This window comes from Passer domesticus, chromosome 13, assembly GCF_036417665.1.
Source record: "Passer domesticus isolate bPasDom1 chromosome 13, bPasDom1.hap1, whole genome shotgun sequence".
NCBI classification, from domain to species: Eukaryota; Metazoa; Chordata; class Aves; order Passeriformes; family Passeridae; genus Passer; species Passer domesticus.
In genome coordinates, this window is record NC_087486.1 from 278,836 (window position 1) to 294,649 (window position 15,814).

General features: G+C 53.2%; 1 protein-coding gene across 2 annotated transcripts in view; it reads left to right on the plus strand.

Annotated features, from left to right (window-relative positions):
- PPP2R2B (protein phosphatase 2 regulatory subunit Bbeta) overlaps positions 1–15,814 on the plus strand; it is a 57,685-nt gene that overhangs the window by 7,229 nt on the left and 34,642 nt on the right. The window contains exon 1 of one of the 2 annotated variants that reach the window (XM_064387505.1): positions 10,681–10,874. The exons of the other annotated variant lie outside the window; for it this stretch is intronic. Within the exon in view, the coding sequence (XP_064243575.1) occupies positions 10,805–10,874 (70 nt within the window). The 5' untranslated portion in view covers positions 10,681–10,804. Of the gene's footprint in view, positions 1–10,680; positions 10,875–15,814 lie in introns of those variants that run through there. 2 annotated transcript variants of the gene reach the window in all.

The window sequence follows — 15,814 nt, forward strand, 5'->3', positions numbered from 1 at the left end:
ACCCACAGACGTGTTTAGCTGCTGTCCTGGCTCGGCAGACCAGATGGGAAACACCCAGCGACAGCCTGCAGCCCATTGGGTTTTGGGTGCCATCTCCACCAAGCCCACCCAGGACTGTCACAGGTCACCACATGAAGGGTCACAGGGCCACACATGGGACCAATGAAAACACTAAAAACCTGATGGTTTGAGATTTAACCATTTTTTTCTCTGCAGGCAGCTTTGCAAAACAAGGTCCCCAAAAAGGTCTCTGAAATTCCTTAAATATGTTGTTGTGGTGGAGCTGTGCAGGTCTACTTGCTGTACATGAGATGCTGCTCTTCCTGTGAACTCCTTGTGTTACACCAGTCACTCCACAAACCGTGCTTGATACTACACTCTAAATAATTTTCTGACATGGATTATAAAAGAAAACCAGGCTGTCAGAGGCTGATTTGGCTATATTTGGGAAATAAACACTCAGCTTTGTAAAGCCATATGGCGGATTTATTCACAATCAGCAGTTCCTTTCAAATGCAAGTTCATGTCATTTAGTAATACATTTTCCAGTATACAGCTCAGCACTGTGTTTTCTGTGCTTCCTCCTGCAGCGTGTGCTCTCGAGCGGTCAGCTGGCTGCGGCCACGGGCCACCTCCTGTCCTGGCACTGCACACTCAGCAGTACAATTAAGCACTTACATTAGTGAGTTCTTACCAGCTCCTGTGGATTTCATCAGCAGTTTTGTCCCTGCCCGTTTCCAGTGCTGCTGGCTGCTATTTTACTTTCTGTGCAGCGTTGCACAACAGTGCAACTTTTGGCTTGGTTTCTTCTGGGAACAGGGCTGTAAGACCCTGCATGGGGAGTGTGTCTGGCTGTCAGAGCCACTGTCCTCCACTGCTCCAGGCACTTGCTTGGCCAGTCCAGCTCTGGGCTTGGGGTCTAGAGGCACCAGCCCCGTGGGGACGTGGGCAGGGGGACATGCTCCCTGTGCTCCGTGGGGAGGGGGTGGCCACATCCCGAGGGAGGGGGCTCTGTGTCCAGAGCCAGTGCTGGGCAGCAGGCTCAGGAGGCAGGCAGGTGAGCTCAGGGCACAGCCAGTCCCCATCATGGCTGTGGGGTTTGGGGAGAGTGGGAGCTTGTGTGGCTGAGAGCTGTGGCTGCACTGCTGCTCCCCGTGGTGGGGCAGCCTGTGTCCCCAGGATGGGGCCCTGGGGGGACTTCAGGAGAGTTACCAGCCTGAAGGTCTGCAGCTTGTGGTTGGGGAAAGTCAAGAGTTGCTGGGAGGTGCTCATTTTCACAAGATGAAGGATGGCAGTGACAATTCCTGGCCCTAGGACACCTGGTGCAGAGCAAGAAGCAGGGCTTGGCCCCATGTGGGGTGAGCAGGGCTTGCCCAGGGCTGTTGTGTGCTGCCAGGGGTGTCCTGTGCCTTCCTGAAGGCAAACAGTTCCCCATGTTTTTCTGAGGGTTCTGTGTCCTGACTGCGAGCACATGCACAGCTGCACAGCAGAGGCATTGCCTGCAGAATTACAGTCCCCTGCTGCTTGGGCTGCTCTGAAATCTCCTTCTCCTTTTTGTGCTGGCTTTGTAATTTCTCAAGGGTAGTTGTCCTTGAGAGGAAAGATATTTCAGGTTTGCTGTGCTTGACCTCAATCCCCATGTTGTTGAAACTTAAAAGCCATAAAATTCACGCTGATGAATTTTCACATCTGAGTCTGTGAAGGCCACAGAGATTGTCTTTGATGGACTGTCATGCCCATATTTTTCTGACACCCATTTTTGGAAGGCAGGAGTGAGGGGAACCTTGCTGTTACATCTTTGACATTCTGTTCCCATAAATTTGGGTCTCAGGAAATCAAGCACCAGAGCATCTTTATCAAAGCCCCTTGGCAAAAGATGTGTATGCTGGTGGTGGATAGATCTAAAACAGACTGCAGTCAGCAGGATGAAAGGTGATTTTCCTTGTAAGTTAAGGCAGGTTGGAGTGGAAGGGCTGAGACAGCTAAGTGTGGGAGGTGCTGGGGTCGAGCTGGGGAAGCAGGAGTTGCCAGAGGTGCCTGTGGTCCGTGTGGGGGAGCAGGGTGCTCTGCCTTCTGCCCAGGACATGCTGCTGTGGCAGTGCTCTGTGTGCTGCTGGCGGAGGCAGGGAGTTGCTAATATGTGTGACCTCCTGTGAGATACAGCTGCCTCCTTGTAATGAGCACAAGATCTAAGTCAGCCCTCAAGGTGAGGCTGCCACAAGCTGGCACCAGTGGCTGCATGGGCTGGGTGTGAAGGGTGGGTGTGCAGCATTCCACGGACTGCACTGGGTGTCCACAGAGCACACGGCTGGATTGGCAGTGCTCATGCTAACGCTTCAATTACTCTTCATCCACGGATGTTTCTCCCTTTCAGTGTTCAGAAATCACTCACAAACATAACAAGAATAGAATCAGTTTTGTTTCTTCAATTGGATTAAAGTAGCTGTATTCCCATGTTTACGAGGACAATTGGATTTAATGTTACTTTGCATATTGTTCCACTCTCATCTTCCTGGGAGTAGTTGTCTGTTTTAGGAAGTAATTTTTTTAAAGGACAATAAAATCTTAATGATTACATCATCACATTTCAATGTAGACTTCTATGCCTAATGTCATACTGACCTCATTGCTGATGTTGTTATATGTAATTCAGGAAAAAGCCTTGGGAAAGGCACGAGTGTGTTCCAGTGTGCTGGAGCCCGTGCTGCTGCTTGATTCATGGCTGGGTCGGGGCTATTAGATCTCCTTCCCCCAGGCATTTTATAATCTGTTTAACATAACACAGTCGTTTGTCTTGTTTGCTGACTGCGTAACAGATGGATATGTGATTTTCATAATTACTATATGAACGTTAATAAGACGTGATATCTTTTATTAAGTAACAGTTTTCCAGGTTTATTTTTTTCAAATGACATGAGGTAGATTACATGTAGATATTAGTGGCATACAAATATTAGTTTTACAGCATTGGCATTCTGAGAACTCGGGCAAACTTTTAAGGCTCCCCGTGGTGTCTCTTGTTTTTCTTTTTCCCCTCCCCTAAGCTGTACTTCACGAAGATTCTTAGGTAGCACAATTGGGTTTATGTTTTGTTTATGTTTATGTTTTGTTATGTTATGTTTTCCTTAGTGTAAGGAAAGCCTAGACCTGGCTGATGTCCTAGGCCATCCTCTATATTCACCCTGCCAGTGCAGTGTTCTTCCAGCCCATTTCTGTCCTCGTGTGACACTATCATCCCGTCTTCCCTGCTGGAGATCTCCAAAAGTGGGCATCAGTGTAAACAAGTGGGAAGGCTGTGCACCACACAAAGAGAAAGTTTTTCTCCCTGCAGCCACGGCTGTTCCTGGGAGCTGTCCCTGCTCCGTGGCTGAAGAGGAGCCTGCAGGAAGGAGGTCAGTTTTCCTGGAAGCGGTGGGAGGCTGCCAGTGCCAGGCAGGGCTCCCCAAAGCTGCCCCTCGCACTGGGAATTCAGAAAGGAGGTATATTTCAGTTTTGTGATGAAGCAGCTCCTTCTGCTACCTGGGAGGGGACCAGCAGGTCCCAGTACCTTCCCAGGGATGGGGACCTGGGCCAGCCCCAGTGCCACCTTTCCCAAGCTGCCGTTTTTTCCTGGAGACACCTGGAGGGCCCCAGGAATGATGGGGCACACTGGAATGCTGAATTTCAGGTGATCCCAGAGAATGAATGGCTGACCTGGGGTGAGGTGGAGGGCAGGGCTGGGCAGGGCAGAGCTGGAGCTGAAAGGCTGGAGCTGCTCCAGTTGCTGTCGTTGGCCGCTCCCCGTTTGTGGCTCTGAGTCACAGAGGAGTAGTGCACATAACTGGATTTAGGACCATGTGCACATAAGAAACATTGAACAGGATCAGTGTAACACTGCCTGACCCTCTGGCAATGCATGAGCTTCGAACACAAACTGAGTTTAAGCTGGCACGTTCCCTTCTTGGGGTCTGTGTTTTGTGGGAGGATCTGCTGTAATGTACTGTATAATGGCAAATGAGGCTGTGAGGGGAGAGCAGGGCAGCCTCCCTGCAGCCTCCCTGCAGCCTCCCTGCAGCCTCCAGCCGTGCTCCAGGCTTGCCTGGGTGCTGCAGGCTCGGTGCCCCCTCAGTGCCCTGGTGCTGTCACCAGGGCAGGACTGCCCTGCTCCTGGGCCACAGACACCACAGGGAATCAGAGACGTTGTGACGACCCCTTGTTATTTCCCCCAGAAAATACCAGAAGAGTTTCATGCTTAGAATACGTTCTGGGTTAACCAGAGCACTCATGAGCCAGGCTGGCTGTCCTGTGCCTTGCTGGGTTCCAGGCTGGTTTGTCCTGGGGTGCTGCCAGGGCACCACGGGGGGAGCACGGTTACTGGGGCAGGCCTTTTGCTCATGTTGGCTGTTGCTTTGTGAAGTGCCACTAAAAATTGACAAATTCCTGTTAATGTGGAAACAGCAGGTGAGTTGATCACTCCTGACAGGCTCTCTTGGTTCCCCAGCTCTCAGCATTGCAGCAGCAGCTGTATTTTGCTGTATCCCATTTTGCACTTTCCACCAGGCTGATTTTGGGTCACCATCCATCCTTCTGACAGTTGTGGAACTTCAGCTAATCCCTGTGCAGGTCAGAAGTGCTGCTCTGCCAGACACACAGTTTTCTTTCCTTTGGGGAGTTAACTCTGACTGATTAGCCTTCTTGCTTTCCATTTTGTGAGGCTGGCCGGGCTGTGTCTGTGTGGGCTTCACTCTGCTGCTGCTGCTGGTGACATCTGAGAACAAGCAGAATGATTTTTATAAGATAGTAAACCCAGCCTCAGGTCCCCAGTGCTCTGAAACTTACTGTGTTTGTGTTTCAAGACTTGGGCAGCCCTATTTTTATTTATAGCATGGTTTCACTACTTTTTGATGTGGGACATATTCAATTAACTGAAGGCTGTGAAGTAATTGCAGTTTAGGAACTACAATTCACACTGACCTGGATGTGTTGGTGTTTCATTGGTGAACATTCTTTCAAATAAAATCCACCTTTGAGGCCATATGAAATTTTGCATATTAATTGCTAATTTAACAGAATAAATGTTAAATAGTCATTCTTGCAAATAATATCCCAGGGTATGTGGGGAATCGTCTGAACGTCCAATGTAAATACATTACATGACAAAGTTTGCTTTTTCAGTACTCAGATGATTGATCCCTGTTTCTCTTTTGTTGGTTCTTCTGATCATCAGCTGATGGATTAACAGTTTGCAGATTGTTGTTTGTGTAATAGTTTTAAAGGTTACAGGTTTTTTTGTTTGTTTGTTTTTGTTGCTGTGGGGTGTGACTGCCATCTTTGCCCTGTGGAGCTGGTTTTTCCTTTGTCCTGGTGCCTGATATGTTAGGAGGCTCAGCCTGGGGAAGGCACTGCCCTGATGCCATGGGGAGGGTCTGGCTGGGCTGTGGCTGGTGGAGGGGCTGGGTGTGCAGCCAGCTGTAGCTGTTCCACTCAAGTGCACGTGTGAGTTCACATATTCCCTCCCACAGGGTGACCCAACCTAATAAAAACATTTTGAGAGCTGTATTTCCACATGAAATAGTCAAATTAACGCACTGATTTTCTTCCCCAACTGAAAATAAAACAGGAGAATCCAAGAAGCAAAACACTGCCTTTATTTCTGCATTCTGTGCTCGATTTAGTAATTCAGCCTGAGACTTCCTCTCTGGTTCTCTCGTGAGCAATGTCCCCCTGTATCCCCTGCAGCCCAGCTCTGTTTTGCTGCAGCACTGCTGGTACCTGGGCTGTGCTGGGTGCCCAGGGCTCCCAGGAGACCTGAACCCGTGCCCTGCAATGTGCTGCCCTCCAGATACCCAGCCAATGTCTTTTTGGCCTTCCACTGTCACCTGTGGTGGAGTTTGTTCCTCCAGGTAAAACCCAAACCCAGAGGAGCAGACAAAACACCAGCATGGACAAGCCTCGACTGCAGCGTGGCTCAGAGTAGCTGTTTTCAAGAAAAAACTTCTTCCTTAGCGTAGACTGTGCTACACTGGCTCAGATGCTCCAGTGCTGGAGCATGTGGCCTTAATCTGCAGAAGTGGCAAATCCTATTTACTGTGTAAGTATTTAAGCTAATTATATCTCTGATGTGAGGAACATGTGACAAACTGTTCACACTGTATCCTTTAAAAGACATTGATGTCTCAGACCCTCATGAAATATTCTGTGCCTCATTCCATTCCTGGCATATTGTATGTGTTCTGCAGTGTATTTAGCAATAGTATAACTTAGCAATGATGTAGAGGTAATAAGTATGTTATGGCTGGATCATCTGTAGAATAGAATAAGAAATAATTCATAGGAAGTTTTTCCTGGACCATGTTTATGTTGCTGTTGCACAGGTGCATTATATTGTTGCTGTGCAGCTGTTGCATTATAGCAGAAATCTGAGGAGCAGGAAGATGTCTGGGCTTTTCTAAAGCCTGGCATAAAGTGCTCAGTAGGGGAAGACTGCATCTGAAGAAAGCTGCTAAAATGCAGCAGAAGCTGGTTGGTCTAATTGCAGGCAGGAGGGAAAGCCCTTGGGGAGCAGCTGCTCCCCGAGCCAGGCTGGGTGTGTGGCAGTGCTCGTTACTGGCACGCTGTTAATCATGTACAGCCTGTACCAGCACCTGTAACAGCACCGCAGGGGTCAAGGCCAAGGAGATCAATTTATCATTTGACCTTTGGGGAGCAGAAGTCTTCACCTACTTTGCATTCAATGAACTGATTCTTCCCTTTTCTGCCCCGAGGTCCCAACTCTTGTTCTTCACCATATGGGAAGAAGAGGGCTGCAGCTTGTCCTCTGCATGCAACCTGGCTTCCCAGTTTTCTTGATCTTGGTTTAATCTGGTAAATTATTTGCCTCCTTCAAGTCATGCTAATTAAGGTTCATATGATCGGGACTTCATCACAGATGTGGGCTTCCCCAGCTTCTTATGTGACTTACACAGGAGAAAATGTGAAAACCAGATTGACTTAGTGCAGTGAAATCACAGTCAGCTCTGTGATTTCCAGCTCCAGCACTGCAGGAGCACAAAGGTTGAGCTCCAGAGGACAGCAGAGGGTGCACAGGGGCTAGTGAAGTTATTAACATGTGTGGGGTTGTAGGCATTCCCAGCTGAGATGCTGCAGAGTGAGAGCATGTCCCGCTTCCAGGAGCAGTTCCCTGTCCCACCCAGGGGAAGGGACAGAGAGGGGAAGCAGTGTCTACGTGCAGCTCCAGGGCACTGTGCTGCTCACAGACCTGTGGCAGGCAGAGCACAGGGCCCTGGAGCTCTCACTGCCAGCCTGTCCCCTGTGCCATGGGCAGGTGCTGTCACCAGTGCTTCTACACACAGGCTGACCTCTGGCTCTGTCCACCAGCTGGTGCCCCACTGAGGGCACTGAGCCCAGTCAACCAACAGAAATAATTCTTACAAGTTTAAAGGAAATTTTGTTATCTATATGTAATGCTTAAACGATGAGGGTATTGTTCAAAGAGCAATTAGGAAAATAGATTGAGTGCTCATGGATGGGAGAGTAAAATAAACGCTGTGAAGGAAGTCCTGTACTGAGCATAAAATTGGAAGTTTGATTCAATTATTCTTCACACATTGTTCAGATCCCACAGAAAGCTGAGCATGGAACTCTTCAGCCTCTCTAATTGAAGCAAAAATCATTGGAGTGGAAAGTGTCCTGGCTCTTCAGGAGATGTCAAAGTACAGAACATGGCAGACACCTGGGGGTTTGGGAAACTGTGACAGCTACAAGCCGACCTTTGGCAAATTTAATCTGCAAATGGATTCCTGCTTAGGACAGCTAATGCTTTTAGTTATTGTAAAGGCTTGTTCCTGGATTTTAAAAAGCTGAGAATAAATGGATTTCATGATGCAGCTCCTATGCGTGTTGCATAACAAACAGGTAACTTCTGGATCTGTTTAAATGATACAGTGCATTGGGAAACTTTGCAGAACTTATGAATACATAAGTATAGTTCATGCACAACGGGGGAATGATTTTTGCTACTTAAGGAGAAGGGCCTTGGCACTTGTTAAAATGAAAATACACTGAAGATGGTGTCTACTGAAAAGGAAGGGAAAGAGGTCCCTGGTTGTGTTTATGATATTCCCAGGCATTGCAGGGGCTTGTTACACAGCTGGGCATTGCCTTTGGCCTGAGGTTTGGCATCTGGGGTCTGGTGGGAGGAGGTAATGTGGTAACAATTTCTTATTCAAAATCTGTCTTTATTTTTCTTGTCTGAAGCTGCTCTTGCCTCTTACAGGACACCTGCAGGTGAGTGTAGCTTGTAGACAGAGAGGGATTTCCTGGGGACAGTGTTGTGGTGCAGTTTCAATCTTTCTCCATCTCTCTTTTCCTGCGGGGGTCCGTGTCCTTCCCTCGGGAGACCCCACAGACAGAGGAGCCAGCTGCCTGCAGAGCCAGCAGCACTTCCAGTCCTGGGGTGTGCTGGGGTCTGCTCCCCTGGGATGTTGCACGCACAAGAAGCTGCCAGCAACATAAAAATTATTTCTAAAGCATGATGTTAGTGCTGTGGCTGTGTTTGGCCTGCAGGAGAGCTTTGGTCAGCATATCTGTGCTGTGCTGCAAAGCCATGGCCAGGTCCTGTGCCTTTCCACAGGGACTGAATTCAGACTAGCCTGTGGCTCCCACCCACTGCAGCCAAGAGCAACCTCAGCCTCAAATACAAGGTGTTTTCTTGACTTAAACATATGCCTGGTGATTATAGCAAATAAATCACATCCTAGTATAATTCAGTGAAGGCTGGGGCACGGAGACTTCAGGCTTATGCCTGTCTGATGAATGCTTCTGGCTTGTCACATTAGTAATCCCTGTATTAATAAGTGGCCTGTGACATGATGTAGTTGGCTGACAAATCCTGAAGTTATATATGCACATGAGTAAGTGCCAGAGTTCTCCAAGGTGCAGTTTTACAATGTCTTGTATCAGCCTCTATGTGACAGTGTGTCAGAAAACATCCTGGGGAGGCAGGCAGCTGTGGGCCTGGGAATTCACCTTTCCTCATAAGGTCACAGTGGGTAGAGCAAGCTTTCCCTCTCTTGCCTCTCGTCTGAGAGTGTCTGCACACTCCTCCAAGGCATGTGCTGTGCTTGTGCAGCACTGGTGTGCTGCTGTGGGGTGTACTGGGTGTGCTGGGGTGCTGCTGTGGCTGTGCAGCACAGGTGTGCTGCTGTGGGGGTGTGCTGGGTGCAGCACAGGTCTGGGACATGCTGTCCAAAAGATGTACATACTGGACATACTGGAGGCCTTGAGCCCTCTTGCTCAGAAGTGCTCTCTCCTGTGCTTCCCCTAGAATAAGCAGCCCCCAAGCAGGCAGTGAATCTCAGCAGAATAATAATAAATCTTGCACCTTCCCAATGAGATTTTAATTATGATACTACAGTTGGGAGAGGAAATCAAGCTGCAGTGCACCACTGTGTTTACAATGTTATCCACCATCTTTGTCCATTCCCTCCGCATCCTCCTGTTCCAGTAACAATTACATTCCCTGCTGAGGTGGCCCTGGGCTGTCAAGCAGCTCCTGTGCCATGGCTCTGCAGTTCCTCCATGGAGTGGGGGTCTCGAGGGGTGCTGGGAGGGTGGGCACACAGTGGGAAGGTGCCACAGGCCTGTGCCCACATGTGCCAGCTCCCTGCTGCACCCGGCCAGTGCCCAGCACCGATGATGTTCCTGTGCAGAGTGAACCAGGACAGTGCTGAGGTGGGTCTTGACAGCAGTGGGGAGCAGTGGGGTGCAGCCCCGGGTCAGACCCCGGCTGGGTCTGTGCACCCGTTTCCCTTCAGCAGCTGCCTGAGCAGTGGAGGAGGGGGCAGAAGGGACACTGCGGGTCAGAGGTAAGAGTGGGGAGTAGTGGCTGTCCTCTCACTGCTGCCCAGGGTGTGCTTTGCTGCGTGGCTGGGGTCATGAGTCACTGACCATTCCCATCCCCTTCCAAAGCCAAGACAGGGTGAGCCTGGACCAACTGCCCGTGGGCACACGCCTCCTTAGCACTGCTGGCATGGCCACCTCCACGGCCCCCACTGCATCCCCTGTCCCGGGACTGCCAGCGCTCGCATGCTCTGGCTCTGCCAAAAAGGGTCTGCTGCCAGCCTCGCCTGGGGTCTTGTGTTTGGGCAGGCAGGTCAGGGAGCTGCAGTCCTTCTGCCTGACGGCTGCAGGAGCTTCCCCATGCGCAGGGGTCCAGCAGAGGCAGTGACGCCCCGGGCAGGAAGGAGCAATCCCCGGTCAGCAGCGTCCCCGGGGCAGGTGCGTCACCAGGTATGCCAGCACCCCGCGGCAGGAGCGGCCCGGGGCAGCAACATCCCCGGGCAGGAGCCTCTCCCAGGGTGAAGCATCCCTCGGGCAGGAGCCACTCCCGGGGTGGAGCATCCCCCGGGCGGGAGCCTCTCCTGGGGTGGGAGAATCCCTGGGCAGGAGCCTCTCCCAGGGTGGGAGCATCCCTCGGGCAGGAGCCTCTCCCGGGGTGGGAGCATCCCCGGGCGGGAGCGTTCCTGGGGCAGGTGCGTCTCCGAGCAGGACCGTCATCGGAGCCGGGGCCGGGACAGGGGCAGGGGCCGGGGCCGGGGCCGGGGATGGCGCTGGGGCTGGGACAGGGGCTGGGGCCGGTGCCGCGCCGCGCTCCGCCCGCCCGCGCGGTGCCGGTCGGTGTCGTATGGGAGGAGCCACCGGGCACCGCCGCCCCTGCGCCCCCCCCGCCGCATTTGGCGGCCGCCGCCGCGGAGCAGGGCGCGGGGGGGGATGATGGATCCGCGGCTGCGGCTGCTGACGCCCCGCGCCCGCCTGCCCGCCGTCAATGGAGGAGGACGCTGAGACCCGCAAGATCAGCAGCAGTTTCCTGCGAGACCACAGCTATGCCACGGAAGGTGAGCGCGGCCCGCAGCCCCCGGCCCGCCCGCAGCAGGTGCGGCCGCCCCGCAGCGCCCCGGCCGCCGCCCGCAGCGCCGCTCCGCGCTGTCCCGGGACCGGCGCCGCTGCCCGGCCCGGCCGCTCGGCCCCCGGCCGCCCCGGGGCGCGCTGCGGGCGCGGCGGAGCCGCTGCGGTGACTCAGCAGCACCGGGTGCCGCCGGGTGGGCTCCCGGGCCGGGCCGGTCCCTCGGCGGAGCCGGGCACCGAGCGAGAGCCGCCGCGGCAGCGCTCGGGACGCAGCCCCGCCGGGCCCGCCAGGAGCTCCGCGCCTTCGCTCCTCCGCCCCGGCAGAAAGGGGGTCCCGACCCTCCCGCGAGCCCTTCCCCGCTGGAGCGGAGCCCGCGGCCGGAGCGATGCGGAGCCCCCGCGGCCGGAGCGATGCGGGCGGCGGCCGCGGCTCCGGATCCGCTCCCTCAGCCCCTGAGGGCGTTCGCGGTGCTGCAGGTGGCTGAAGCCGCGCTCTGGGTGCGGGAATACGGCAAACGCTGGCGCAGATCTCGTCAATGGAGCAGTTGTTTCGGGGTTATTTTCACTACGAGCCGCTTCGGGAAGGTGTGGTGAAGTGCATCCTGACTGGTGCGTTGCGGATGCAAGGAGATGCAAAGGCTGTTGCACATGGATAATGTCACAGCCCTGGTGAGGCTCATGGTGCATTTGAAAGTGGTTTCCCATAATAGCTCAAGAGCAGGGAAGATGGTGTGGCCATGTTCAGTTCAGGCATCAGAACATGAGCTCAGCCTGCACATGCTGCTGCAGCCACCACAAAGGCAGCTCCAGCAGCGAGGGGTGAAGGAGGGATGGGGATGGAGCTGCTGTTGCCTCTGCTATCTTCCCTGATAGCTGAAGAGCTGTCAACTTCACATCAGCTCTGTCACAACCTCCCTTTGCTCTCTTGCTTCAGGAGGAAAGTGCAGCTGATGTAAAGCAAAACGGAGCCCCCACCCTTTCTGGTAGCACTGACACCTTCAATGTGGCTTCAAAAACCAGACTCCATACCAGAGATTGAGCAGGCTTATTTGTAGCTTAATTAGTAGCCAAAGAGGCTTTCACTTACTGTGTCATCCTCATGAGACTTAGAGGAAGCCAGACTTTGGGAATTTTGTCACATGGCTAAAGGAGGGTTTATCTAGTGGAAAATCTTTGGCTTGATATAGTAATGGAAAGCTTTGAATACCTGATGAGCAAAGAAATGGTTGTTTGTGTTGCCTGTGTGTAGCTGGAATGGGAGTGCTCAGTCCCCAGGTGCTGGGGAGGGCTTGTCCTGGGCATCCCTGGCTCTGCTGCTCTGCCTGGGAGTTCCACGCTGTGGGCTGGGGTCAGCAGGACGTGCTGTGGGGCTGGGTGGGCAGACCTGCCCTGGGGCTGAGTGATGGACCCGTGAGGCCACAGCACGTTTCTGCTGAGAGGGGTGGTGTGGGCCAGGGCTTCCAGGAGGGTGCTGTGGCCAGGGCGGGACTGAGCTCCCAAACCTCCCGGCTGTCTGGCTCACATCACCATGTGCTGTGCTCTCTGAAGGATGATTTTGCTGTTGCTGCATTCTAAAAGGCAGCTGCAACAGCCAGCAAATGTAAAATGAGGCTATGCTACCTTGTTGTGACCTGCTGAGAGCTCAGGTTTCCTGGTGGGAAGGGGTGGAGGGTTGAGATGAGCCCGCAGTGATTTCTGCTGGTGAGCCTGGGGAGGCTGGGGATTTTCAGTGGCAAGATCCAGTCTGTCTGTAATCTCTGGCTGTACGCTGGCATTTTCAGAAGGACCTTGTGCGTCGTACTAGGGAACCATAGCAATCCTCTCGGCAGAAATGAAGCAGACAGAGGCATTTGTGCAGCAGATGACCGAATCAGCCGGCGTGATCCCTGCTGCGGTGGCAGGGCAGGGGAAGTACAGGAGGGGATTTAATGGCTGTGTATCAGCCGGGAGTTTTTATTCCCTTCGTGCTGTCCTTACTCTATGCAGTGGTTCTGCTACAGGGAGGCTGACTGCACTTTGAAATGGTAGATTCTGCGAAGATAAAAATTTTCAGTTTTATTTTTTCTACATGTGAAAGCAGCATACGCCTAAAACGCAGTGGTATCTGGTTTAAAAAGAAGAAAATCCTTCCAAATGCTGTGCAGCAAGTGCAGACTTGCTTTGGAAATGAAGGTGTCTCTGGTGTGTCAGCTGAGGGAAATAGCCGGTTATGTAATTTGCTTTAGTGAAGTGTCGTTGTCACTTAAATAGGTCTGGTATTTTCATGCAAATGTGGGGTGAGGATGGTATTTCACAAGTGCACGTTTGAATGCCTTGTTCTCGTGCAGCTCAGAGTATTGCTGAGAAGAAACGGGGCCCTTGTACTGATTGGACTCGGGTTGCCAGGGAGGTGCTGAGGTGCAGCCCGTGTCCCCAGCTGTGTCACAAGGTCTGCCGGGCACAGGGAGCAGGGCGAGTGGGTTCCAGGGCCATGCCAGCTCAGATCTCAGAGCACTGCTGCAGAATGGCAGATCTCACATGAAAAATGTCCAGAAAATGTGCTTGATTTGTTCTTGTTTTGCTTAAGTCTGTCTTCATTGGCAATTCTGCTGAGTGCCCAGAGAAAAGTAGGACAAATTGAGACATTTGAATACAACCATTGGAGCAGCTTCCACTTTTAGATGTGCTTGTTGGAGATGTGTCCTTAAGGGTCCTTCATGTCCCCTGCCCCAAGCTGGCCCATTTCAGCAGCTGGACCCAAAACACCTGTCTCCTCTGGGCTCCAGCTGTGGTGTCTCCTGTTTTGTGCAGCAGTGCTGCTCACCTGGCATTCTCAGAGTCCTTGCAGTGGCTGGCAGCTGGGTAAATACCTCCAGACAAGAGAGGAATGGCATGAATGACCCTTTCAGTGAGCCCTGCCCTGAGCCCTGCCCAGCCCTGTGCTCAGCAGGTTCAGGAGCTCGGTCGTGGTTCATCCCAGTGGGACAGTGCCTCGTGTTGGTTCTCCATGCCTGTGCACATCTGCCCTGTGCAGGTGTCCTCTGATGAGGGAGGGGTGCTGAGCACCAGGCTGGCCTGGGGGCCGTGATCCCTCCTGGGGCTGGGGGTTCTGGTGGCAGGGCTGGGTGGGCCAGGGCCGAGCTGGCCCTGCCTGTCCTGTCCCCATCTGTGAGCTCAGCCAGGAGCCCAGCCCACCTTCTCACAGGCACCTGGCTGCTGGAATGGAATTCACCTCTCCAGCCCTATCCCTGCTCCCTCCTTTGTGGCTGGATGTCCTGGGCTTGGTGTGGAGAGTCCACAGGCCCTGGCTGCACAACAGCTGTGGCAGTCACCCTTCACATGGAGGTGTGGAGACACTGAGACATGGCCCTTCCTGCCAGCGTGATGCCACAGGCAGGAACTCTTCCAGGGTGTGAGGGGTGCCTGCACCCCTGGGACCTGCTCTGGGGAGGCACTGGCAGGAGTCTCTGAGTGGGGTGTGCATTTTGGGGTGTGTGCTTTGGCCATGGGCACAGTGCACCCGTCCCGGGCCCAGCAATGGCCGTGGGCAGCACCGGCATGGTCCCACCCTGGCAGCCATGATTTCCAGCATGGCAATGGGAGGAGGAGTAGTGGTCTCACCTGGGCTTCCTGGGGAGGGGCCGTGGCCAGGTGGTTGTGCTGTTGGAGCAGGATCCTTGGGAGTACTCATGTCCCATGGCTGTGGTGTGGGGCTGCTATGGGGGACCATCCTGGCATCCCCTGAGGGACGTCTGTGTTTCCCAATGGCTCTGCCAAGGGACCTGCTCCCCTGCAGGCACGGGGCTGACCCTGCTGGAGCTGCACGGCCTTGGGGACGTGCCAGGCCTGACCCTGCTGGAGCTGCATGGCTCTGGGGACGTGCCAGGGCTGACCCTGCTGGGCAGGACAGTCATGCACCTTGCAGCCTCTCCTGGGCCACTGCATGGCTGCTCCCTGCACCCCTTCCCTGGGTGCCCCTGCAAGTCTTTAATCTCCTGGGGGAGTGTTTCCCAAATGGAGTAGGTTTTGCTGTTGTGAAATCTATCACTAAGCCTATATTTCCTTTTCCTGCTTTAATCTTGTTACTCCCTCTGTAACTCTCTGTCAGCATCTCAGTCATTCCCATCCTGCCTGTGTCCCTGCCCTGCCATCGTGCTGCAGGAAGAGCCCTGATGCCAGTGCCTCTCTGCCCTGATGCCAGAGAAGTTTACCTCAAGCTCTCTGTGTACAGTGGTTGCTTTTTTAAAAATCTGCATGTGGTCTCCAGGAAAGCACCAAGTGAAGCATTTCCCAGTGCTGGGTTAGGGCAAGAGCTGTTGGGTATTTCTGTTGTTGCAAACGATGCAAGTTGTTGTTTGGAGATCATCTGGGTTGAGATTGAATTAATCCAGGAACCTCTGTGAAGTTGTTTTATCACATGAGTACTCAGTTACAAAACAGTCACATCCTTTCTGCTTTTTCCTTATACACATGTACTGTGTTTAGACATCCTTTCCTCTTCCTCCCCCAGGTGGAAAGGACCTACAGACCTGTGGGTCCATCCTGTACTGTAATTTGGGATTGCTGCAGAAGCACAGCATAACTCAAGTGTTTGCAATGCTCTACGTCAAAGCCGATTTGGGGATGCTTTAATCTCCAGATTAATGAGGGAATAGATGTGCCTAGGGGCTCTGTAATCTAGAGATTACTGATAGGACTGGGAGCAGGTAGTGATGAGACTGACCCACTGCAGATGGACTGTGAGGAGCGTGCCTGGTCACTGGTGGCAGCTTGCATCTGTTTCTGTCTCCTCAGTTCTGTGCAAGAACCAAGCTGTTGCCTGTCCAGTGCTGGGGAAAGCTGGGTCCCTCCCTGCAGGCACCAAGAGCACGCAGAGGGCTCTGGCCTTACAGCCTGGAGTGACCCTGGTCCCCGTTGCTGTGGGGTCTGTGTGTTCTGGGGACCAGCTGCA